This window comes from Aptenodytes forsteri, unplaced genomic scaffold (assembly GCF_000699145.1).
Source record: "Aptenodytes forsteri isolate BGI_AS27 unplaced genomic scaffold, ASM69914v1 Scaffold15, whole genome shotgun sequence".
In the NCBI taxonomy this organism is placed as follows: domain Eukaryota; kingdom Metazoa; phylum Chordata; class Aves; order Sphenisciformes; family Spheniscidae; genus Aptenodytes; species Aptenodytes forsteri.
In genome coordinates, this window is record NW_008795129.1 from 4,299,592 (window position 1) to 4,326,257 (window position 26,666).

General features: G+C 39.3%; 1 protein-coding gene across 4 annotated transcripts in view; it reads left to right on the plus strand.

Annotated features, from left to right (window-relative positions):
* Positions 1–6,012: 6,012 nt before the first annotated feature.
* The window catches only part of GBF1 (golgi brefeldin A resistant guanine nucleotide exchange factor 1), a 105,170-nt gene continuing 84,516 nt past the window's right edge, over positions 6,013–26,666 (plus strand). For 3 of the 4 annotated variants that reach the window (XM_009277699.1, XM_009277700.1, XM_009277702.1), the window contains exons 1-2: positions 6,013–6,111; positions 7,411–7,477. In XM_009277699.1, the coding sequence (XP_009275974.1) occupies positions 6,016–6,111; positions 7,411–7,477 (163 nt within the window). In that variant the 5' untranslated portion in view covers positions 6,013–6,015. The remainder of the gene's footprint in view (positions 6,112–7,410; positions 7,478–26,666) is intronic. The other variant, XM_009277701.2, reaches the window with a different exon arrangement.

Genomic DNA, 26,666 nt, shown 5'->3' on the forward strand with positions numbered 1-26,666 from the left:
GCGCTGCACCGGCACGGGCACCCGCTTACCGTGCGCGAAGTCGGCTTGCTTAAAAATCGGTGGAAACGGAGACTTTCCCCAGCACGTAGCCAGCTTCTTAGCTGTTGCAGGAGGAAGGCTGAGCGCTGACTTAGGGTGTACGTTATGAGTTCAGCTGGTACCATGTTTCTTAGTTTCAACAGTATGAAGTAATCGGAAGAAAGAAAATCCCCCTCCGTATTTACCTTAGGTTTCATTTTTACTCTGCAGTTCTGACAGATAAATGTGAGTTACCTTCTCTTCTTGATTCCCAGGCGCTATCTCAGTCTTGCAACCAAATGTGGAGACCTGCAGAGAAGCCTGTCCCACCTTCCTTTCTGATGTGCCACCGCTGTCATGTTACTGCTGCTTATCTTTTAAAGGGTGTTCTTAATTGCCCAGAATTTTGCCATCACTGGACTGCACAGTTCCTTGCCATATTTATACATTAATACTTTTCTATTATTTTTGTCCAGGCATCAGGAGCTAGCCTTCAAAGAAACATCCTGAGTTCTTGGAACTTTTACTGCCTGTGATGTTTAGTGCAGAGTAGTTATTGCATGAAAAACCCAAGCAAGTTAAATTTCCTGGTAGAGATTCATGTACCTTCAGTGTGCGGTTTAGAAGGAAGAAAAGGAGCTTTTTCATTGTCAGCTGGGCTTCTGGGTAACCTAGCTAGCTCTGAGTTAGGCAGGAATTGTTTGTGATTCATGGACTGAAGGGTGTTGTGTGTTCTGATTTGGTGGCAGTGTATTGTATCAGGACTCGAGTGGCCAAATCTAGGTCGGAGGCTATATAGAGTATTCATGCTTTATCATAAACAGTGCAAATTTAGGTCAACGGAAGCTTACTTTGAAACACTACCTTTCATATGTAGTGATTATGTTGGGTTTTAATATTGCTATTTATTGGAGTAGTTTCACCGGGTTTGAGTCAGTTACCATGGCTGAAGGCTAAAGTTAGTGATAGGAAGAAGTGACTTGATGGAAGTCTGCCAGACTTTGTCACTTCTGATGCTAACTCTTGCTTGTTTCCAGAAGAGTTGCAGACATTTCCCTGCAGCGGAAGGAGTGTTTCCTAAAAGTGTACCTGAGACTTCTTCTTTCCTGGTGATACCCAGGAAAAAATTGGGTTCCTATGCACTGGGATGTTTTGGGGTAGCGTGTTCCAAGGTTGAGCAGTGGAGTGTTCAGTGCACGTGTGAGAGAACATTTGCAGATGTAAATCTCGTCAGTGTTTTTATATGAAGATTTCACATCTGATACTATTTCAGGAGTCTCAGAATAGTGATAATTACTGTCCACAGAACATTGCTGAAGGCTTTGGGAAGCATATGAATGTTAGATTTTGTTCCTTTATGACATGCTCCGGCATCTACCTTTTTCTACTCATAGTGTTCCTAACCTTGTTAGCAGCGAGGCTGTGAATGCTAACAGCTTCCCTGTTTCTCGTGGTGGGCTGGGCAGCTGTGTTGCCTTGGTTTGGCGCTGTCATTTTCACTGTGCTGCCTGTCAAAGTTCTGCGCAGGAGTGAAATCTGAGGACTGGTCTGCAGATTTAAGCAGATGTATGAACCTATCATGAGGAAGAAACAGGAGTTTATGAAGGACTAACTGAAGAGATAAGGAGCTAAAAAGCATTTGAAATTTAATAGGTACCTTTCCTGTTTTTTCTGCATAACTCAAGACCACAGAACTTAATCCATTTGTTTCTGTACTGAGTCCACTACCTAGTGTTTGACTGAAGGTTGCTTTCAGGCAAGGCATCCAGTCTTGATCTGAAAACATCAAGAGGTGTCAGAACCATGGCTTTGCTAGGGAGGTTGTTTCAACTTTTTTCATGGTCTTCAGCATTAGTAGTTCTGTTAACCTGTCCAACCAAAAGTTATACAATATCCCACTCTTCAGACCATACCTTTGTAACATTAAGCCTGAATTCACGTTAGCAATTTTTTTTGTATGTTGAACAAACATTTAGGGGTTTTGCTTGACTACCATCATGCTCTCGTAAATCTAACTGATCATTCAGTGCTGGTCTGGTAAATCTTGTAACTTTCTGCAGCTTCAGAGCATTAATTACAATCTTAAAACTTCTTTCAATATAGTACATCTATACTGAGCTCTAAAGTGTGAGCAGTTGTTGCTTGCGATGAAGATATAGTTGAAGAAATGCATACTGAAATTATCTGATAGTTTAAAAGAGGTAGGCTTTGGGAAGTGCAGAGTTTAGAGAAGCTGTTTCCATTGCTTGAAATAAACTTTTAAACTTTTACAGGGATGGATGGTGCTTTTGGCGGGTTCAGCTTATAAGGTGCATCCCTCTGAAAATAGCTGTCTGGCTTTCCCCCCCACCCTGTAATTATTTTCTGTTTCCTTCTCCAGCTCACAGTTGCAAAGGTCCTTTGCGTGAATGAAGATAGTTGGCTCTGGTTTACTTTGGAATGTGTGTGTGCTATTGCTTGGTTAACTGCAAGCTTAAATGTAGAGCAGGATTTTTCCCCCGTCTTTACCCAGTGTTTGTGGTGAAGTGGGCTGTATGTGTGATGTTCAGAGATCTGAGAGTGTATTTGTGTCGCCAGCATGATAGGTTATTTCAATTGCATTGGACCAGTAAATTTTTTGGCATGGGTAAAGTGAATTTTTGTACTTTTGAATAAAGCTACATTTAATGGAATCTGCAGTGAGGAAAGGAGTGCGTTCTCATCAAGTCTTCTCAAATAGTTAGCAATGAAAGGATATAATTGCAAAAAAAAACCCTTAAGTTTTTCAGGATTTTAATATGTCAGGAGAGCCTTGCCAAGCAACATGGATTTTTTGCACACTTGCTTGAAAGGATCATCACATTCAGTTTCCCAGCAGGTTAAAACGAAAAGGTGTGTGTTGGAGGTTTGTGTCTATCGTCTTTGTATTTTGCCGCTTGGAGATAGCGCCAGGTTTGGGAACAGCTGAGCATTGCAAGTCTCCTATGTTCACGAAGGACTGAGTTTAACAAACTTTTCCATCTTGATTCTTTTAGGTTAAAAGTAGAGGAGAAGAAATAGGAGTCCTACAAGCAGATTCAGTAGTATGCAGAATAGCATTTAAGCTTTGGCATCACTTTAAATATTGGCAGAACTATTGAGTATCTGTGTATGTGCAAGGCATGTGATACATACGTCTGGTATTTCTTTACATGCTTTTCCAAATCAGGTTGGGGGAGCCTTTGTTTCCATGTTGGTTCGCTAAATGCATGGAATGGCACTACAAAGTTTACATGCTCAATATTGTTTTGTAACAGTGAAGACAGGAAAAACTTGAGTTTTGACAAATTTGAATGTATGAATATAGATATATTTCCCCAAAAGTACTTCTGCGGGCCAAAGTTTTGAACCCTGAAACTGCCTATGTACAAATATGGAAAATATTTGAATTACTGAAAGAAGAAATAAATAAGTGAGGAATTTTACATGGAGGAGAAAATCTCCCATTAATGCCTTGTACTAAAACAAAGACAACATACTGAAGCAGAAAAAAATGCTATCAAGGGTATTTTATGCAGTATTTTAATGCAGTCATATAAATAATATATGGAATAAGTTACTATTGAGGATGGGAACATCTCGAGCATTAGACACATGAGTAGGAAGAATATCTGTGGTTCTGTTACATACAGCTGCGAGGGAGGACATAAACCTTTGTTCTTCAGGGCACAAGCAAACTACTTGGCAGAACTATTTGTTTATTTTTCTGAATCATCTAGTAGTGAATGAGATAAACCATTGATCTGGTCTGTCATGGCAGTTCCTATATTATAAAATACTTTTTGTCTTTGCCCCTGATTTATTGTGTAACACTTAGGAATACCATTATGTATAATTAATCTAATGAAGTAAGAAACAGTTTTGCCATAAGGTTATTCATCCTATTGCAAACATGTAAAAAACCCGAAACAACAAATCTGATGCTCTCCCTTGATAAGGTATCTTCTTGTAATATTTTGCTTTCTTTCCGTTATTTACAGAGTCCTGAAGCAAATTAGTCTCTTTCACTCAGAGGATATTTGTATATTTAAAGTGTTGTTGATAATTCAAACATGTTAATTAATGTGAAGCCTGACAGATCCAGGATGTATGTTCTGAAATTTCTGTAGTGGTGTTTCTGAGGTCTGGAGTAATACACCAAAACCGTTTCCTTCCAGCTTTGCTTTTGCTACGTGGGCAAAAATCCTTCTCATATTCTCTGTGTTTTATTACCCCCTGCCCCGCCTCCCCAGTTGAGTCCTTTAAATGACCCTGTCTGATTTGAAGTGTTATGATCAATGTTTCATCTGCTTTCAGTCTTTTGCTTCCCTATGGATGGCCTGTTGTGATTTCAAGCTGGAGTCCTCATTTTCCTTTCATATCTTCTGAGAAAGTCTCATTACTTGGCTACCATTTCACTAAATCCTTCTCATTTGCAGACATGGTATCATCTGACTCTCTGGCCTCTTTATAAGTCCTGTTTAGTCTTTATAAACAGTCATGTCTGTTCATTCCCCTCCATTCTTATTTCTTTATGCTTGACTGTATCTGGGCTACAGCTAGTATAGAGAGAACAATCCTATAGTAATCCACTCTTTGTTTCTTTTTCTCAGACCATTACAAATATTTCTTGCTTGTAAAATTTTTTCCCCTCTTCTGCCTCGCTCTCTGGGCACATCAGTTTAAGTTTTTCCCTGTAAGACCTAAGGCTACATGAGAGTAAATGTCTGCCTTTAGCTTTCTCACCTTTTCTCCCTGTGTTCCATCCAGTTTTGTCTCTAGTTTTGCTCATTTCTTTGTGGGGTCTTACCCATGACTTTTTTACTTGCCTGCTTTCTTGAAAGCTTTTTTCATGAAGCAAGTGTGAAATCAACATCTGTTATAAATTACTTTATTTTGTCAAAGTTTAAAGTCCCAAAGAGTTTTGCTCTGGCCAGCTTATTCAAGCCACTGATGCTTATTTAACAGAGTACAAGATTGGCTTTGTGTTCTGTGTAGAGCTGTGGGACTTTGCATAAGTGCTGGAGATCCGTATGTTATTGCATTGTCATGGATGTCTGTCCTGGTACCCTAACGCTTTATCTTTCTGTGAACTTACATAGACTGGAAAAAAATGAGGAATGTGCCTTGGCAAAGTTGTCTCTTGCTTCGCAGATGCCCTGTTATAACTAACTGTCTGCTCTCATGGTCTTGAAAACGCACTCTGGAAAAGCGTCTTCCTTTTGACAAAATAACTGTATTTGCATGCACAAAACAAAGATCTGAAAGAGTTTCTTGCATCTTGTCCTGGTTTTGGCTGGGATAGAGTTAATTTTCTTCATAGTAGCTAGTATGGGGCTGTGTTTTGGATTTGTGCTGGAAACAGTGTTGATAACACAGGGGTGTTGTGAGTTGTTGATGAGCAGTGCTTACACAGAGTCAAGGCCTTTTCTGCCTCTCGCCCCACCCCACCAGTGAGCAGGCTGGGGGGGCACAAGGAGTTGGGAGGGGACACAGCCGGGACAGCTGACCCCAACTGACCCAAGGGATATCCCACACCATATGACGTCATGCTCAGCTTATAAAGCTGGGGGAAGAAGAATGAAGGGGGGGACATTCAGAGTGATGGCGTTTGTCTTCCCAAGTAACCGTTACGCGTGATGGAGCCCTGCTTTCCTGGAGATGGCTGAACACCTGCCTGCCGATGGGAAGGAGTGAATGAATTCCTTGTTTTGCTTTGCTTGCGCACGCGGTTTTTGCTTTCCCTATTAAACTGTCTTTATCTCAGCCCATAAGTTGTCTCACTTTTACCCTTCTGATTCTCTCCCCCATCCCACCGGGGAGGGGGGGAGTGAGCGAGCGGCTGGGTGGTGCTTAGTTGCCAGCTGGGGTTAAACCATGACGCATCTCTTCAGGCCCTCCTGCTTGACTAGGGCCAACTTGATGTTTCATCTGAGGAAGAGAATGATTCTGAGGGACTGGAGATTAATTTGAATTACCTTTATTTTCAGGATTGTCAGGATGGTGGATAAGAACATTTACATTGTACAAGGTGAAATCAATGCGGTGGTGGGAGCCATAAAGCGTAATGCCCGATGGAGCACTCACACACATCTGGTAAGTTACCTTGAATGGTTGCTACCTGTTAGTGCTATGGCAGAAACCACCTGGTTTTAGAAAAGTACCTCCATTTTTTTTAGCGCTTGTTATAGTACTTTCGTAAGTAAAGTTGGAACAACTTTCTACATTGTTTCATGCTGAGCAGTTTTGGCTTCCTGTGTGCCTGCGACTGTAAGAGGTACAGAGCTGGAAATCTTCTACCTATATACCCTGTAAACAAACAAAAAACCCCACGTTGTATTCCACATGGGAATCATCTCATTTAGACTTTTATCTCCTGGTATGTCAGGGATTTTGAATATATGGTGTTACATTATTTAGCACAGTGTTTTTATATATCTTTTGTGCCCTCTTAGAGAAGACGGTCTTCATCATGAAAGCCATGAAATAAAAATTGGGGAAGTCATTATATATAGGGTATCTTTTAATCTTTCATACGGCATAGTATCTTTTTTTAACTCTGTTTTGTGACAGCTAGCTATATTCCTGACTGCAACCTGTTAATACTTTCAAACCTGTTTTGCTAAAAGCCATTAATACAATGTTTCCAAGTCTAATGATGTATTGGTCAGTTTATGGCTTCCACAGTGTAAATGTCTGCATGTGGCACACTGTATCTGTGGTGCACTTCAGAATGTCACATGAATAGCAGATGGCTGTCATCCAGCACAAGTGGTTTCAGTTTGTCAAAGGGCAGGGCCCTTTTTCTTTCTAACAGGCGTTTCTTCATTAGAGCTCACTGCCACCCAGTAGGAGGTGTGGCTGCGGATGTACACAGCTTGGAGAAACTGCTGCTCGTCCTTATTTTAATATTGTAAAGACAGACTAAGGCTAAAGGATGCAACTATTCATATAAATTTTGCACTGTGATTCTTCAAGTTATTTTAATGGCACCAAATGTCATTGTATTTCTGTTCCCGTTACAATCTGCATAGATTAACATTATAGCAAATCCAGATGAGCCATTTCAATATGGTATGAGGTAGATCTGCTCTGAAATTTATTGAACAGTGGAAGGCTAATCAGAAATACTTCGAAGGACAATAAAACCAAACCAGAATGCTCAGTCTTGAACCTATGCTTTGACATTTGAGCTGTATGGCATTGGGGAGCACTAGCAGGAAAATAAAAATGCTTCTTTTGATTTTGATGGAATAAACACACTGACAGTGATAAACTCAACCCACAGTACTTCTGTGAATACGAAGGTGAGGTCTTTACACACCCATTATTAAGATTTTTCTTCAGGAATATGTTTGCCTCGTTAATGACTTCCTTCCTATATATAACCTATAGGATGAAGAAAGGGATCCCCTGCTGCATAGCTTTAGCCTCTTAAAAGAAGTGCTGAATAATATAACAGGTAAGCTTATACAGAAATCAGCAGGTATGTGTATCTGCTAGGATATATGTAAATAAATGTACAGGTGTACTTGTTTGTCTTATTTACTGTCCAGAGGTCATAACAAGAAAAGAGCAAATATGTACATACTTACAAATAATACCAACGTAAACTAGTACACAAATACCACTGCTGCCACTATCTGGAGAGAGAGGTCTGTTTGTCTGTCTGTCTGTCTCCCCCCCCATTTTTTTTGTATATAAATGTGTGTGTTTCTTCAATATACTGAAGCTTGTAGTAATATATGAAATCGTGTATTATTATGCATAGTCTTTCTGTGCTTTGTTTATGCTTTCCGGTCTGCGAATGATGGGAAGAATCTGCTTAGAAAGTAGCCTCCCATTATCTGTTTTCTCCTGACATTCTTTGGTTTGTTGGTTTTCATCATCTGTTATCAGTAATAAGTGAAGCACAGGCTTCACTTTCCATTTGGGTTTCTTGAATTTTGACGTGAAAGGCTTACTTTGTGACGAGTTACACTGAAAGGAATTGGAAATCTATATTGATTACAGAAGTAGAACACAAAGCTGTGATATGTGTTCTGACCAGTTTTTTTTCTCCCAACCCATCTTTCTCCCCTTTCCCCCCACATTTTCTCTTTTTGTAGTTTCAGGAGTGATTGTTTAAGTGTAACCTAAGCATATGTTGAGAGTCTGGAAGTGAGGCTAATCCTGAGCTGCATGTGGCATTCTGCTGGTTCTTCCCAAGATTTGTCTTACTGATTGTAATATTTGAAAGTAAGCTTTATTTCTGGTCCCTTCATTACAGTGAGTGTTCAGAACTGCACTCAACCTAAGTTTGAGATGGACTTTTTGCATTTCTAGTTGCAAAGTGTGCCCATTCTTGTGTCAGCGCTGAGCCTGGAATCCTATAAAAAATATGTTCCCTAGAAGTACAGTAGTGCCGCTTCCCGGTGCAGACGAGAGGTGCTGAGGACATGTGCCAGTTCTAAGCCCTTATTCCTTTCTCTTTTGTGGCTGCCTGTAAGTGTAACACTTTACTTTTCTTTGCCAGGTGAACTTCCCTTGGTTGTGAGCAGGACTCTTCTGTCAGGTCATGACATCTTACGGAACTCCTGCACAACTTGCATTTCTGGATAGTATCTTTGTTCTGGATGTTATGCTTGTACCCAGACTACGTGACAGTCTGGATTTGTGTTTTTTTTGTAAGCTCACTCATCTTCTGTAGGATATGCATACAGTCACCAAAAGTGTTTTGGGAGGAAATTTTCCTTCTCTCCCTTCTATGAGATAAAATTTTCTTTAAGACTCCTGAAGTTCTTTGCCATTATTGCAAATATCTCTTCTGATCAACAAGAGCAGGGAATGTCAGGATGCTCAAATAAATGCAGTATGAGTAAATGTCAGGGACTGGCCATTTATCTGGAGTAGCTAGATACAATGTGCTGTTGACTTGTTGGGGGGAAAAAAATGCAAGCCCACTATCTGCTTTTGTTAGAGAAAGTAAAGTTTAATGTACTGAGAGGTTCAGAGACTCCCTGTGAGTATTAGTCATCATGTAAGTGTGGTTCATGCTGAGATAATAATTGCTTATATATGGTGATGATAGCATGTTGGTTTGACTACATGGGGTTCTTTTAAACAGGTCATTTCAGCTTCAGTGACTGCTGTTTACCATCTAGTGTCTTGAGATAGGGCATCATTGCTATGCTCCGTTTTTTTCAGTTTTAGACATGGACTGGTTCCCAAGCAATACTTGAACGATACAGAGCCTCCTGCTTCGTCTTCCAGGCAGTGAAAAGTCCAAGCTTAGGTTTTTTTGTGGGTGTGTTGGTTTGGGTTTTGGGTTGGGTTTTTTTTTGGGGGTTTGGGGTTTTTTTTGCCTGGACCTTCCGTTCATGTCTCTTTCATTAGCTCATGGAAACACATTGCTTTTATATTTAAATTTATTCAAGCTGTAATCTTTGACATTTGAGTTAGCTTTTAGTACAATTTTGCATTTATAGTAATATATATTATGTATTTTCTCAATCCCCCAAGAACCCATTTTAATCTGTTCCGGATGCAAATTTCAGGCTGCCTTGTCCCATTTCCCCTCTTACTCTCGCCCTCCCTTCCCCTCCCCCATGGAGCATGTTTGATCAGGTGTGGCAGGAATATCCACTGTCAAGCTGCGCCCTTTATATTAGTCAATATTATCCTTCCTTCCCTCCCACTCCCTTCATTCTCCTCTGGGCTTTACCAGTTGATTTATAATTTTGGAATTCTCATCGGAGTCTGTAATACAGTTTGTTCATTATTTAACCAAAACCTGTTTAATGAGCAAAGAGAGGCAATGTAAATGTTAGGCATGTTGCAGTGGAGTACCTTTTGTTCTCCTCTGAGCTAGTGGGTATTAACTCTGTCATGACTGTGATGCTGAAATACCCTGGTCAAGGGTATAAAGATGCACCGTATGCCTCCAGCAGCTAAAGATTCCCATTTCAAAGTATTGCTCCTCAAGAGTAGCTAAATTGCATAATGTGTTTTATTTGATTACCAAAATAGTAAAAGCTTGCCTGCAACTAAGTAGTGGTATCCCATCCCATTGTAATGTCTAAATGGGCTCTCGAAGGAAGCATCTAGAGAAGATGCTGTTGCTCAGCACAATGCCATGATTATGGTAAGAGTAACTTCACTTCTACCATTCAGCATACCTAGCTAAGGGCCTTGGACCTGAATTATGTGGAATGATGTTGCTTTTAAAAATTCTGACAGAGAAACTTAATTTCTGTGGCAATTTTATGTAGATTTGTAAACACAGTTTAATAATTTGAAAATGAACAGCATGTCTGCTCTGATCCACTATAATTTGGTTTATTGTATGCTACTTTTACACTTTTCTGGGCTGCATATATTCTAATTATTATTGATAGTAGTTGTTTGAAAATCAGAAAGGAAAAATAGAGGTTCTGTTGTCTTGGGTGATGCATAAGTTACTCCAAGATAAATTTAATAGGTGAATACTTGTTGTACTAAGATAAGCACCGTAAGCCTAAGTTTGATGCAGTGTCTTATATTTCCAATGCTTAGAAAAAGCAAAAATCAGTGTCCTGAGTTACGACCATATGGAAGCAGTGACTATCAAGCTTGGTCCATGCATGCAAAATTGAAATACGACTACATCTTCAAAGGTTATTTTAAAACTGATAGAAGCCTTAGTATTGATACAAGTTTGGATCTAGGGTCACTGTCACCACAGCTTCCATTTGACTGCTTTTTAAAGTAAGCTGAGTATCTAGAAAATGTGCCTGGATGTTGAAATTTTTGTTCATTTTGTCAGTTTTGTTATGGATTTAGGTCAACAAAAGGAAGCTTCTTTTTGACGTCCAGTGATAACTGGGCATCTTCTCTTTCATGAGTGTTTCCAACTTAGGATGCTCTTGAGCTCACTAGGGAGAGGTTTTATAACCACAAATGGCTGGAAATGTGAATTAATTATAAGCCTGCTTTTCCATGATCTGACGAGGATTGGGTTTCCTTAAATCTTGCTGTAGCTGTTGAAGTCCAGACCATTCCAGTACGATGTAGAGGTAAGAGCAGGTACTTCTGTAGTCGTTTTCTTCACTGCAGGATTTGTGCTTTGCTCTGACTGGGGGGATGCGTCAGTAACCAGGATTTTCATGACTGAAGTACTGCTTACTGGTGTGTAGGATGGCTTTAGGACAGAAAATGACTGAATACAACTGCCTTGTACAAGTCAGCACTGCAGTGGGAGAAGCAGATGTTTGTGGAAAGTGTGTGCATCAAGAGTCTATTTAAATAAGGTTTAAACTAGGTAAACACACCTGTGAAGAGGTGCTTGTGTATATTTTAGGTCCATGAGTGCCAGACTGAAAGGTTTGAGTCCTTTTATCCTCTGGTGGTTCAGAGTTAGTGCATTTAAACAGAAGCTACGAAGTAAGCTGTTAGAAGCACTCTGATTTCATGCACATTCATGACATTTTAAATGAATGCTTGTACAGTGGGTTCAGAAGAATCTTTTCATGGCTTACTTCAGACAAGAAGCTGCTGCAAATCTCCATCTTTAGAGCGTTGGCTGGGGCATTAAGAGCTGGCTAAAGGTCAAATGACTGTAACCGTAAGAGAACCTTTGCCCAGTATACTGACTTAATATACTTGTTACTGTAGCCATGAGTTTTCTGGTATGTAGATTTGATTGCACGCTCATTTTCTCATGTCTCAGCTCTGGAAACTCAATTTTTAGGGACAATCTGACATACATATAAAACAGTACGGGAATTTTATCCTGATTTGGGATTAATGTCTGAACTTTTTCTGAAAGATCTAGTTTTAAGTGGTGGTAAATCGGTAGTAAATATAAATGTGCGGCCTGTTCTCAATGTTATTGCAGTGCTGTTGAATAGAATCGGAGATATTCATTGTGGTCTATTCAAGTTAAGAAATCAGAAAAAATAATGTTTTGTTTTTAAAGAAGTGTAGGAATTAGATTATGTGGATATGTGATATGTATAGTGCTGCAATGCTTGTTACTTTGCACTTTGCAGATAAGAGCGATGCCGTATTTTATTTATTATTTATATCTTGAGTTTCTGCAGGAAGTGCCAGGACTTATTCGCAAATAAGAAATACTGATGAACTGTAAGCTGTGATACTTCTCCTTTTGTTTGCATTGAAGGATTGCAGTGTTATCCAGAGCAGACATTAAAAAAAAAATCACCTAAGCTTTTTTTTGTTGCATATCAGCTTCATATAAAAGATCTAGAAGACTTGCTGGTCTCCTAGATTATGTCTGTTCCTGTGATAACTTTAAAAAAAAAAAATTTTTTTTTTTTTTTAAATAACGAGTATCCATACATGTTAACTTGGTATTTTGGAAGACCAAGCGACTCAGGCTAACATTTAGCTTTTGTTGCATTCTCTATAAAATTTTTAAGAAGAATGGAAAGGGTGTAAGAAAGGTTAGGAAATTGGTAGAGTAAGGTTTCCATAACTTTAACTCAGCCTTACTCTAATTAGTGGATGGCAATACAATTTTAGTGTGTATCGAATGACCTGACACAGTGTACAGAAGTGGTAATTAACTTCTCTTAATATTTTCTGTCACCTTCTTACTATAAGAAATATGAAGATTAAGGTGACAACCTTAATTTGATGCTTTGCTTGCAGGCTGAATCCAGACTTGATTTTTGCAAATTGTGTTCAGGTAATGCAGTAAAAGTTGTCATTTTAAAAGCAAGGTCCTAGTCTTCATGAATGCAGGCATCCTTCCAAGTTTACAGAGAATGTAAACCAATGCAGTGTTTTTGCTTTGAAGCTGCAGGTAGTTCCAGATACTCTCTTAGAGAGAGGGTAATCTTCTTTTTAATCTCGTTGTAGCATCAAATGACTGTCTTACGGCTGAGGTCTTTGAATTTCCCTCAGATAATAGGTTTCTACTGATATTTTTGGCACAGATTTTCTTGGTGTTACTGGAGAAATAATAAACCAGACTTTACCCATGTGGTTGCTAATTTTGTGCTTTCCTTTCTAAGCGATTTTTCTGCAGTGACGCTAATGTGTCCTAAGAATGGTAGCTGCACTGGGACACCTGGGATGTGAACTTCTCAAGCCCAAAACTAACACCAAAATTGTCATAACTTCACTTAAGATTTAGTTTATTTTCTGTATAAAGGAAGAAAGAGGAGGAATGTGCTTGATGAAGAATAACTGTTAGTATTTGTGAAGCTTATAGGTGCACCAAGACAAGCACCATAACCTTTTCCAAGGCTTTTGTGTTGTGTGCGGGACAGCATTTATGCAGAGTGTGTGAGGAGTCAGGTATGGATGAGGTCACTCTGAACTCTAATTGATTCTACTGAGTTGTTCACTGAGCCCTTCAACATAGGTTACTGTATGAAATCGGGACTCCTGAGAAAGGGAAATTTGTAATTGAGAGATTGTATAACTAGGAGTGAACAGGCAGAAAGGGCTAAACTGCAGTTGCGTAGCATCCTTAATTTGATAACCTTTTAGCTCTTGTGTTCACCTTCTATTTTGTGTTTCTGAGTAGTAAGAAACTTACTGAACAAATTCAAAAGAAGTGGAGCGACTCTGGGAATATCTAGAGCAAAAAAACCAACCAACCCAGTAAGATGGTCTTCACACAAGGTTTTTCTGCATTTCTCTTAAAGTCAGGACATCTGAACTCTCTTCTGCAGTGCAGCATCACCACCCTTGAGATACCACCTCAGCATCCTTTTAATACAGTTCTTTGGGTGCAATTTAAGACTAGAGCTTGGAGCTTAACAGTCTTCCATCTGTGCATGGCTAATGACTGGCAGGTACAGGCAGGAGGTGGTGCTGTTGGGAGGAATTGTTTCCTGACCCCTAATCCTTAAGGACCCAAGGATTTAGATGGACAAGCGCTCCTGGCTGTTGCTTGGCAGAGTTCCCACAGTGGGCTTGTTCTGTAACACCAGCCTTCTGTTACCACTGCAGGGCTGGGCTCTGAAGAGCTGCCACATGTGCACGGTGCGCAACTGACTCTCTCTTGTTCCACGCTTGTTGAGCAAGTACTTTCCCACTTGTTGGGCACTCCATTATTTCCTTCAGTTACTGCTTCTGTGTGAAGTGGAGCCATAAAGGAAATGGCCTAATGTACATACATTAGAGGGCAATAAATTGCAGTTTGATTTGGTAGAAAGGCAATACCAGATGCTCCGTTGAAGTTAAGGTTCCTCTTAAGTCATCTGTGGAGGTTTTATTCCAGTTTTTTTTGATGATGATGTCTTTGTTTTGGTCAAGACTAGCTAAAGGAAATTGTGGACAATTAAGAGACGTTAAGGCTATTTGCATTACAGTAAAAACCCTCTGGAAGTAGGAGTGTACGTGAAATTGCTGAATTCCAGTAGAAGTTTATTAAATATATAGCTCTTCTGTTCCGTCACCTTTCCTTCTTTTAACTGTCTTCTCTGCTCGCTAAACTGCTGCTATCTAACCTGTCAAAAACAATGTCTCAAAGGTGATTTACTTCAAAGAAGCAATTAACTTGTGTCAGAAAGTGCAGGTGCATATTTATATAGTTGCATAATATGTAATAGGACTGCCGAGAAGCATTGGTCGTACATACACAGCAAGCATTCTGAAGCATTCCTCACCTCAAAGAGTTTGTAGCTTAAGGGGGTAGGAGAGAGAAGTCATTAAGTATACAAAGTTGTTAAACACTTGAGGGTTTTTCTTAATGACTACCTCCATATGTCCTTTAAACACGCCGTCGTTGGCTGATCCCTAATATGGTTTGTAGCAAGATGTGAGTTTGGAGGAGAGATTTGAAAGAAGATTCAATTGGGCAAAATGTCCTTTTCTCAGGAATAGTGCAGGGGTATGTGACAAAGTGCTGCTTCTCTCAATAATTAGTGTGGAAGAAAAAAGCCAGCAAGAAGAGAGATAGAACGGGAGGGTTTTAAAGATAAGTATAAAAGTAGCAGAGTAACGGAGAACATTGTTATTGAAATAGTGAGTTGATTGGTTAGGGAATGTTAATAGTGAGGGATGTGCAGTTGGTGGCTTGCCCATTTGAGGTAAACTTGCAAGAGCTTTTTCTTTTTAAGGTAACTGTACCTGGCTTGTCTGCTATCTGAGTGTTGTGGAATAGATTGTTGCGGAAGGTTTTTTGTTTGTTTGTTTTCTTCAATCAGGAAAAAAAAATTCTTCCAACATGTTACGGACCTCCTCATTGTACGTTCTTAAAAAAAATTACAGATGGATAGTCAAGATCTTGCTTTTGTAATTTGCCTTTAGAAAATGATACAACACAGCAAATTTGTCCAGGACAGAGCTATAAAACTTACAGCTGTATGCAGTCCTATGAAAACTATCATTTTTTAGATGACATGATTTTAACTTGCTTTACAGCACTTCTAAAAGCTACAAAGAAAAGAAAGTTTGGTATATATTGCCTATAATACAGTGGCTTAAAGATAGGGTCTGAGGTCTTGTGATATGATGGATTCTGAGGTGCAAGGGATGGAAATGTCATGTCATGGATGAATTTGTAGTGCATTCATTCCAGTGTTGGTGGTATCAACAGATTCTTTCTGGGGAAAAACTTTGGGAGTGAATGGAAATCTGTGAATTCATTAATAGAGTGAGGAAGGCTAAATCGTGAGTGAGTTAAATATATATAAATCTTCTAGGGACAGTGAATCAGTACATGTCATCACAAAATTGTAGGAAATAAAACCCATCTCGAGAAGGAACATTTATCAACTAGTCATAGTTATTGTAGAAAATTGGTAGATCTACATTAGTATTGTATGATGTACTGTAGCCATGTGACTTGGAAATGCCATTGGAAGTGTTAAAGCAACCTGCTCTTGCTATGAACTCCTAATTATATGTGGACATTTCTTGTTTAGTTTAGGGGCACAGATAGACATAGACTCCTCATCACTTAAACTTCATGAAATGAATGTGTCTCTGCTCTTTTCATTGGTGCAATTGTGAAGTTAAAACTTGTCAGTTCAAACTACTTTTGTATTCAAGCATGTTGTGAAAGAAAGAGGAGGTGATAGTTGCGTGACAGTTGAGGAACAGGGTGAGACATTGTGACCAAAAAAAAGACAATGCGAGATGGGTAGAAATGTAAAAGTAAAACATGTTAGGTGAGAGCTTGCACATATATGCAATAGAACTAAAGTGTGGGGTGACATTGGCTTTAGCTATCCTGTTAAAATTAACAGCTTGATAAACTGTTTTCATGACAGCTTATGCTAATGTATTTTGCGCTGTAATCACAATTACACAATTGTAATACTCGAAGGCGTGCACTTGATTAATGCTCGTTAGCTGAATATGTTAAATTCTTCAGTGATGGTGGTACTTCAATTGTTTGATCCTCTAAGCACTTCAGAATTCTAATTTCCAGTTCTGTCCTTGTAGCAGTAAGCTGAAACTTACTCCTTGCCATATTGAAACAGTAAGTTATAAAGAGAGCAGTCTTTCAGAAAGTGTATGCTGCCTTTGCTTGGTGCAGGAGTCTGAATGCTTGCATGACTGTAAATAATTCTCGACGTGTATGCTACTTAAATGAGAGAAGAGACTTTAAAACAATGCTGTTCACTTTTGATCGTGTTTAACTTAATTCTGGGAGGAAGTTTTTTTATTAAAATGTGTCTTTGTGCCCTGTTACTTCTCAGGAAATTGTCATTTTTCTTGATACAGTGATGAAGTCTGCCAAGTGGCTGTTGAATTAGATTCCATTTACCTCTTGATTAACTGCTTAAATAATTTAGGTGGCAAATTGTAAATATGAGGTATTGTTGAAATAAATTAAGATGTGGTTGTTATCTTGATCATGGTGTATTGAAGGAGAACGGTCTATTAGATCTGGGTATAGCCTAGGGGAGGGGCTTTATTCTAGAAATAAAACGAGTAGCAGTGGTAAAATATGGTTGTTTATGTAAGCATCTTTAGTAACTGCACTGAGGAACTTGGATGTTCTTCAAAGCGGGATTAGACAGTTTATAGTGGCCTGTAATAGTTCTGTAATAACTAAGGTGGCTGTCATGGCAGCATGGGAGGAGACATCATTAGCTGGTTTTCACTTCAGTCTGAGGTTTTCACATTTGTCGTTCAGAAATACTATGTTTTTCTTTGCATACTCAGCTCTTAGTTAAAACATTTGGTTTTTCAGTGTCTGAAGTGCAAATATATTGTCAGACTTAAGATCTGACAAGAACTATCAAATTTTACGTTTGTGCTTTCCCTCTCAAATACATTCTGCCTCAGTATGAAGTTAGCACTTCAGATGTGAAGTGATCAGGCTGGTACAGGGAGTGGGGAGAAAACAGTCCTGGGAATATTTGCTTTGGTGACATTGTTGATGATGAACACAAAGGTGTAGGAAATATGTTTGCTCAAATATTTACCAGTCTGTTAAAATACGGTCAATGAGAAGAGACTTTTTCAGTTGAAACAGGAGTACTGTGATATTGTAGGAAAACTAGATTTTGGTTTGGCAAAGAGATAAGTTCTCAACAACAAACTTTTCTGAAAGCGTATGGCTGCTTTGCGTGATACAGGAGTCTGAACGCTTTCATCATGAAGGCTTCTGCTTCATTAAGAACATAAGGGAATAAATATCCATGTTTGGTAAATAAAAAAGTAATGTTTTCTTGGGGAAAAGGCTTTGACAAGAGTTTTGGAAACATAGGAAAGGAAGAAATGAAAAGATTCAGACATTGTAGAAAGCAATAGAGCAACTCTAACAGTAGCTGAAAGGTAGTTCAATAATTGAAAAAAATAAAATGTTTTCTTCAGAGAAAAAGAAATTGCTGAAGAAATATGTTGTTAAATAATGGGGGGGAAGACCATCATAGGCATCCTGGAATGATTAATTTAATAGTTGTTTGGTAATTGACTATTAAAGCTTTGTGTCAGAGGCAACATCAACTTAAATTTTGCAAACAGTTTTCTCCCTTCCGCTTTTACTAACAATCCATTTAAAAATCTGAAAGTGAAGTTAATTCTCATTCAGCTGCCTTTAAATTGCAGTTTCTTTTTGGATGGCAGTTCTTAATGCTATTGAGTTTCGCAACCCATACCGGTACTTTTTCACATGCACAAGACCCATGTGCTGCAGCGGAAGGTCACACACTCCCTTTCACTCTGCAGGAACAGCAGGTGATGGTACCAGCTGTTCACATCCCCGTATTAGATGCCTGAATTTGAGCAGCTGTATGAGGCTGCTAATAAACTCTAACATGTAATGCAGTTCATATTTTGCCTGCATTTCACTTGATCCTACTCAGCACCGGCCAGTATTGTTTTTTTTTTTAACATCTTTCAATGCCACCCATAAGATGCTCCTTTTCTTTCTTGTCATGCTGGTCTCCACTCCTCTCGTATGATGTGCCAGTTGGATGCTTGAAAAGTGTTCCAGCGTTACAGATTTGAAAAGGAAAGGGTACCAGAAAATGTGCAAATGTACAGGGTTTAAAGAAGCAGGAATAATCTCTCCAGCAAAAACATTTTAAAATCTTAAAGTTTTAATGCTGTAGCGAAAATAGACTGTTCTAGAGGATGTACTTGTCCTTAAGCAATACTAGTTTTGGATACAAACCTAGGTGTCTTTTCATTTGTTTGTTTTAGAAGAATGGGTTGGTCAAAAGTGCTTTCGTTCTGAGGAACCTCAACCTTCATTCAGCTAGCTGAAGAGGTCTTGTTACGTGAATCTGCTATTAAAAGAAGGCTGCAGTGGTTTTTCATTCCACCTCGAGTAATAAAATTGGTCTGGCCATGAGTTTTGATATATCCACAGTTGATTTCAACTTGTGCTTTTTATTTAAAAAGCTTATTTGTGACCTGTTAGGACCCTCTGTTAAGCCAGTTAAATAAACGGTGGAAAGGTTGAAACTGCCTGTCTGCGCTTTCCAGAAAAGGGGAGGAGGGAGCCAAAGGAAGGATATTTACAATTTTAAACCCTTTCAGCTCCTCTGTTCACCTCTTCCTCTTGCATCACTGGTTTAGCTCCTATCTCCTTCTCTGGAAGACTCATAGTATCTAGAGCTGAGAAATACCTTGGTTGCACTGACTGGCCACCAACGTGATGACAAAGTCTTCTTGCTAATGAGATCCTGAGAGGTGACTTTGGTGTTTTGGGTTTTTTGTTTGGGTTTTTTTGTGTTTTGTGGGGTTGTGTTTTGGTTTTTGTTTTTTTTTTCCTTCCCATTGCTGTAGTCTCAAAAAATGCACTTTGGAATCGAAGCCATATTGAGGTAGGAGCTGTGAAGAGCACCTTTTAAAAATATGGCAGTGGGGAAGAGAGTTTATTTGGTCCTTTGCTCAAAGGATCTCGGGGAACTTAGAAATTCAGCAAGACTCAAGATAATTATCAGAAGTCAGGTGTTAAGGATTTCATAAAATTACAAAAATAAAAGAACCTAGCTGTGCAGTTAGGGTTGGAAGAGATAGCATGAGATCAAAATTGTATGGTAGAATATAGGAAGAATATAACTGTTAAAATAGTAAAGTGACTTAGCTCAGAAGAAATAAAGTTAACTTTTCATTAGATCCTATTCTTATTGCTCCACAACTCAACTCATTTTAGCTGGTCAGCATTCTTAAATTGAACTATCTGAAATCTAGAACTGATTTTCCTTGCTTGGTATTTGTTGCTTTTCTCCAGCAAAGATGGCACAATTTTTTTTTTTTTCTGGATGAGGAATTGGCTCTCCCATGGCAGACGAGAGCTATAAGCTCCTTGTTTAGCATCTAGCCTTTTTTCAGACAGCCTTACAATTTCTTTCTAGACACCCAGTATTAATTGGTTGAAATAGCCAGTTATTTTTAACTGCATGTTTCAGATTTTTTTTTTTTTACTGTTCAGGTGTCTCTATCAGCCATAAGGAAAGCAGTTGAAGTAAATAGCTATATCAAATGAAGTACCTCTTGTCCCCACAACTGCTTCCAAAATAAACCGAGAATAATGCTTTACACATTTTGTCTCCTTTAACTCTAAAAGCAAGCAAGAGAGGAAGCATGGATTAACATGTAGTGATTTCTAGGAGCTGTTCTCTGCTCAGATTCCTCTGTGCTTGGGCTGACTGACAGGGGCATGTGGCTCAAGTGCATCTGGAAATATATCACTGGCAAAATTTGGTTGGGTAAATATAGCAGGAACGGGTTGTCAGGGCAGGAGACAGATTGTTCTGGGAAAGGAAGTGCTGTCTGTCTGTCGTCTGAGTAACAATTTCCTATCTTTGAGACTTACCTATTTCTTTCAGTGTAGCTAAGGTACCAGCAGGATCTGACATATTTGCTGTGTTCTGTTGTTGTATGTTCTTATGGTGGGAGTGTTACCAGAAATGGTAAAATCGGTAGGAGTAGCTATAGAGAACTGATACCAATATATCCTATGGTGTTTCGGCACACACTTTGTTCTTGTTTAAGCCCTTTTTGAAAATAGGCAGGGACATCAAATGTGAAAAGTAACTCCCAGAGCCTCAGGACATGGCAATACTGAAGAATCCTGACTTTTGGTTAGGTGCAAAATTGTTGCTAGCTCACATGGTTCCAGAAAACAAACAAAAAACCACCAACCCCCCCTTGAAAATGGGCTGAAAGCCCATATTCTAAAATTCTTTTCTTTGTTGGCAGTTGATACGTAGAAGATGAGCAAGGATAGAAAAAGCCAATTACAAGGCTTTCCTCCAGCAAAAGCTGATTAGCAAAGGCATAAAGCTTCTTGAACCATTGTGATATTGACTGAAGTCTCAACACAAATTACACCGTTTGTGGAGAAAATTGAACCAACGGCGTTAGAGAGTGGCCTACAAAAATCTATGCAAGCATAGGGGGGTGTAGGCTATATTTTATACAGAAAGGCATAATCATGGGCAATGACAATTAAAATCTTAACAGATGCAAACAGTAGAAAATGGAACAGTAAATTACAGACTTTCTGAAGTTTATCAAGGGAAGTTGGAGATGACTACAGATTGGAAGAAAAAAAACCCTACTTAATAGCTGACTATGCTTTTTCCCTCTCCAAAAAGCATTGAATAACTTCATCTATACCATTTGCAGCATATTCTTGATTCAGTGGGCTGTTTTTTTCATATACTTGCTCAAGCATTTATGGAAGATGGAACCCATGACAATTTTGTGCACGGTAGCTGCCTGCGGTTAGTTACTGACTCTCTAGCTTGTCCCGAGAGGTTGCACGCTGCTCCACACCGAAGTGAGCTCTCAGTCTGCTGCCCTGTGATGTGGCTGCGTCTGGGGTGGGGTTAGCAGCCAACAGGTGCACAGCATACCACACGAATGTGGAGGCAGAGAATTTGTGTCCAAGGGCATTGGGGGTAAATAACTGTAGTTGTAAAAAGTGTTACATGAATGCTAACACTTTCACTGAGCAATGAGTGTGTTCTAAAATCTGCCCCACAAACTTCCATGTAATAAGCTTCAGTTTTTATCCTCAGAAGTGTGAAGAGCTAAACTGATGTTGGAATTTTCTTTGGTGTATAGGAAAAAATCAGTAGTTTGCTGGAGGATGCAACTGATTCAGACTAGAGGCTGTCCAAAAACTTTCCGTAGTTACAAGCAGTAGGATAAGATATGGGATTCTGTGCTTTTTGAGTAAAACCTGCATGACTAAGTAGAGAAAACTGTTTTGTCAATGTACAGTGTTCTTCAAAAAATATTTGTAAGCCCTCAGGATTACTTCATTATTTCTTCTGATTGCACCAGGTCCAAATACTGTGCTGCTTGCCATGACTTATGCAGGGATAAAACCTCACCATTTCTCATTCACAGAGCTGACTCAAGGCTTGTTACTCCATTTACTAGCTGTGTTACATAGCACACCTGACTTGCCTAGGCCTTTTGTAATGTAAACCTCAGCAGACGGAACAGTACATTTAAAAAAAAAAAAAAAAAAGTCTGTGCTCATCTTATTGTTGCACTGTTGCCTGCATGCATGCCTCTTATCCCAGGTGTTCCAGCTTCCAGCAATTGAGATTTGAAGTCTATCCCTTAGAGGCCTCTGTTTCTCTTCAGACTGCCCGGACGCTGTTCCTCAAAGCCCTTTTAATCTAGTTCTTTATTCCATTTTATTTTTGCTTCCCTAGGCCTTGTTAAGTTAAACTCAGCAGGACGAAAAATTAAATTTAAAAAAAAAAAAAAAAAAAGTCTGTGCTCATCTTATTGTTGCACTGTTGCCTGCATGCATGCCTCTTATCCCAGGTGTTCCAGCTTCCAGCAATTGAGATTTGAAGTCTATCCCTTAGAGGCCTCTGTTTCTCTTCAGACTGCCCGGACGCTGTTCCTCAAAGCCCTTTTAATCTAGTTCTTTATTCCATTTTATTTTTGCTTTGCCTGGCTCACCCTGGTCTGTGCTCATCTTATTGTTGCACTGTTGCCTGCATGCATGCCTCTTATCCCAGGTGTTCCAGCTTCCAGCAATTGAGATTTGAAGTCTATCCCTTAGAGGCCTCTGTTTCTCTTCAGACTGCCCGGACGCTGTTCCTCAAAGCCCTTTTAATCTAGTTCTTTATTCCATTTTATTTTTGCTTTGCCTGGCTCACCCTGGAATAAAACTGAAAGGGCTGAACTTCATGTTGCAGGTGAAATTTCACATCAAAGGACACCTGTGTTGTCTGATCATCTGGTACTGGTAAACTGTTGTTTGTTTTTCTGTGCATCAACTGTCAGTATGTATGGCAACAAACTACTTTTTAATCAGGTATCTAGCAACATAAATTAAATGAAGCATAACATACATTCAGAATATATTATCTTTGCTTATGTGTCTACCAGCATTTAATAAAAGGATATAATTCCTTTCCCCAACATTTATATTTTGTTTTAAAATGGCAGAGTTCTGCTGTGAACTAAAGGCAAGAAGCTGAGATTGTCTACAGTGCATTAAAAGTGTATTAGAAGAATCAGACTGTGATATTAAAAAGAGTTGCAGTTACTTAAATTTGAAAGAAATCTAGAAGGACCAAAGCACAAGGAGATTATTTGTAAAGGGCCTTGAAATTGTAAAGTATTATGTGCAATGAAATATGAAGTAGTACTGGGAGGCATACAAGATGGATGTTAGTTTGAATTAGCATAAGAAATGGGGTATCAGTATATTAGCAGAGTTTAAATTTCCCACAAACACTTAATGTTTCTGAACACAAAGAGATGTGAACAGAAAGCCCAAGTATTCGTAGTCCATGAAAAGTAATCTGTTTTCTTTGACTTGGTAATGAGCAAGATGACTCTAAATGTCTTTAAAGCGGTAGAAAATGTACAGATTTCTGTTGCTTATTTTTAATCATTACATACCTCTTGCATGGAGTGCTCTGCAATATTGTAAGGGAACCAAATGTGGATTAGAAGTTGAAGCAGGAAGAATAATAGTAGATAATTTGTGCTAGATGAAATTGGAAGGAAAGGAAAGAGAAAAGGATTCAGTAATAAGTGAGAATGAGAAAAATGCTCAGAGACTGCAATTCTGGAACAATTATAGAAGTTTTTGGACCTGCTGCTCTGAGGAAAGTGGCTAGAATAGTTAAAACTTCTACAGGAGCTTTTTCTGCAGGGATTTCTTCTGGGACTGCTGTTCCACGATAAGAATGGCTTTGCTCTGGTTGTGTCTGCATGATGATTCATTCAGGATGGCTGTAGAATTACGTGTAACTCTGATCTAGCTGTGTTGATAAGTGTTGTCATGTAAATAGGAAGCATTTAATCTCTGTAAGTAAAACTATTTTGCATTCTACAACAGTCAGTTGCAACTGTCTAGGTAATACTGAAAGCTTATGGTATTTAAGCCTTATTTACTGGCAGTAGATACTGAATTGTTAGCCTGTTCCGATAATCTCAGCTGTTTAATTGTATGAAGAAGATAGTTGTTTCATTTGAAACCTTTAAGCTGTTTTACTGTTTTAGCTACTAATTCTGGGACAAGAATGCATGTAATAAGATGATGAAAGGAGCAAACAGGGACATGTAAGTATATAGAATCTAAGTGGGAGCATAGTTACTTTGTTCTTGACCTCCTCTTGAACACCTTCTAGGTGGTAAGCTGTATGGGAATGGAGGTGATCGTTGCCTTTGAGATACCTTAGTGTCTGGTGTTTTCTGAGCTGAAATTCCACTTTATGAAAATCACCTGAACAATTAGCTTAATTTAATCTTTCAGTCTGAGCACACAAACTTAAACTGCGCAGAACTTTTTCAGCTTCAACAGGCTATTGTAAAATATTTATGCTGCAACCTTACTTTTGGTTTTGAGAGAAGAATCACTTATGCTTAGAGATAGGAAAAGCAGTGAAAGCAAGGCAAAACTTGGGACCAGGACATAGACCTTTCAGGCGTACCCTATGCATGCATAGCTGAAGTTTTGTACCTGCAGAAGCTGCCTGAGTTTCTTGTAGTGCCCAAACAGCACTTAGTGCCAAATGTAAATGCCACAGAAGCTGCTTTGCAAAAAGAGCATGCTTTTCCAAAATTTTTTTAGCTTTGTCTTCCATGACTCATGTTCCCTTTTTCTCTTTTGCTGTTACTTTCTGTTTATGCTCTTTTTTTTTTTTTTGCTGTCTGTTCCCATGTAAGCCCATTAAGACTCTAATCTTTCTGTGTCAAAATTAACAACTAATGTAACTTTTCAATAGGAAAACCCCTGTATTTGTCTGACACAGTTCTTCTCACTTCCCGTTCTTTATGTCCCTTTGCACAGTCAGCACTGAGTTTTTGTTGGGCTTAATATAAAGGGGCTTAGAAAGGCAGGTGCTTCTGGATTTGAATTTATGAGACTTCCAGACATGGAGTGTCATATGTGCTTTTTTTTCTCCCCCCGTCTTCTTCTGTAATGCTCTGTAGTCTGTAATAGGTTGAGTTGTAACATTCATTAAACCATTCCTCACATTCCCTGCTTTGAAAGCTTATCAGGACTGCTTTGATTTAGTTATCTGGAACAAAAAAAGCCGTTTGTGAAGGTTGGAATGGAGCTCTGGAGCAATAATATATCAGAGATCAGATTCAGGTCCCAGTTGTATTATTCCTAGGGATTTATTTGCCTGTGTACACACAGGAGCAGAATGGTGTGTATGGAAGGCTTGCAGGAATGCAAATTGGACACATTTTGTTGGGACCTGTAGGGGATTTTCACTGCTTCGTAATTTTTCAAAGATTTGTTATACATCAGGCAGCCACTGCCTCTTCTTTAAACCTTTAAATCCCCCCTCTTTTTCCTGTTCTAAAGGTCAGATTTTTTGACAACTGTGTGCAGGAACAAGATTTGTTAAATCCCTTCATTTTTATTCATACAAATATCGGCGTTTAGTGAGCAAGAGTCACCCCAGGATTCAGAGGCACATAAAGCTCAGTACAAGCCTTCTGAACCTAAATTCAATTCAGAGATGCATCTCTTCGGGACTGAACCTGCCATCTGAATATTAACCCTTGGCACTGCACAGGGAATGCATGGTAGAAATTGCATCTCTCTGTGCCACTGAGTGGGCTGGTTTCACAGGGTGGCTGGTGTCCTCATAGCTGTGGAGCCGTGTCCTGACTCTTGTCCTGGGTGCTTCCTGGGCATAGGGCTCAAGGCTGAAGAGCTGTCATATGTGGACATACCACGTTTACTCATCTAGCACTAGTCCATTCTGATGAGACTGTAAGATACTTCATTTTGAGCCTTTCCTGTTCTGACCCAGTCAGTGAAGTAATGGAGTCCCCAGTGTTAAATCCTCTTGAAGCTATTTTTAGTTTGGTTTTATGTAGCTATATGCAACTCAGCTTTGAAAAAGCTATGTGATGTGCTGCTGATCTTTGGGATGTGAATGAAGACTAGGTACCCCCTTTCTTTAGGGATGACTGGCAGTGATTTCCTCCCTGGAGAGCTAGTCATAGGCATCATTCAGCAGCTGCGAAGTCCTCATCCTTTCCTTTTTTCAATGTGGATGAAGGGAAAAGGTTTAGGAGAGGGAAGTTCCTTTTCTTACCCAGAGTAGCTTCTGTTGACTAAGGCAGTTGACAGATGACATCTGGCAAGTCATACTGTGGTGTTTTATACAATATTGTAAACCATTCCGTTGAGCAAAATGCTATGCTGGCAGGGTGGAGTTTTTGTTGTGTAATTATCCATAAAAAAAAATGTGTGTCAACATAGGGATAATGGTCAGGGGTTGTGCCTTTTTATCATCTGCTGGACTTCATACTGAGGTGGCTGTGGAGTGGCCGTATGTTTCCTTTGTTTAAGTCTGCTGTAGGGGTTGATAAGTTTGGAGGGAGGTGGAGCAGAGAGCTGCAAAGGCTGGGCTGGGCAGAATCTTTAGTGCTTATTTCATCACAGCAGGATTCTCCAGAGCTAGTCTATCTGCTCCTCAAGCTTACCTGTGTTGTTTACATCTGTCAGCACATCTGTGCTAGTTATAAATAAGAACTGTGTTCCCTAACCACTGTCTCTGTGTTTATGTAAATTTATGATATGGACTGTTAGATGTGCAGAAGTCATTCTGCTTACATAGCATGTTTTGTGTAGAGTTACATACAAAGCAGTTTTGTTAACTTTCGTCATATTAAATTTTGCCAGTATAATATACATCCTCAGACAGTGCAGATACGCAGTATATTCAGAACCTGGATCTTACAGTTCCTTTCCATCGCAGCTAGCAACACAGTGTAGATAACTGCGAGGGTGCTTTTCCTGT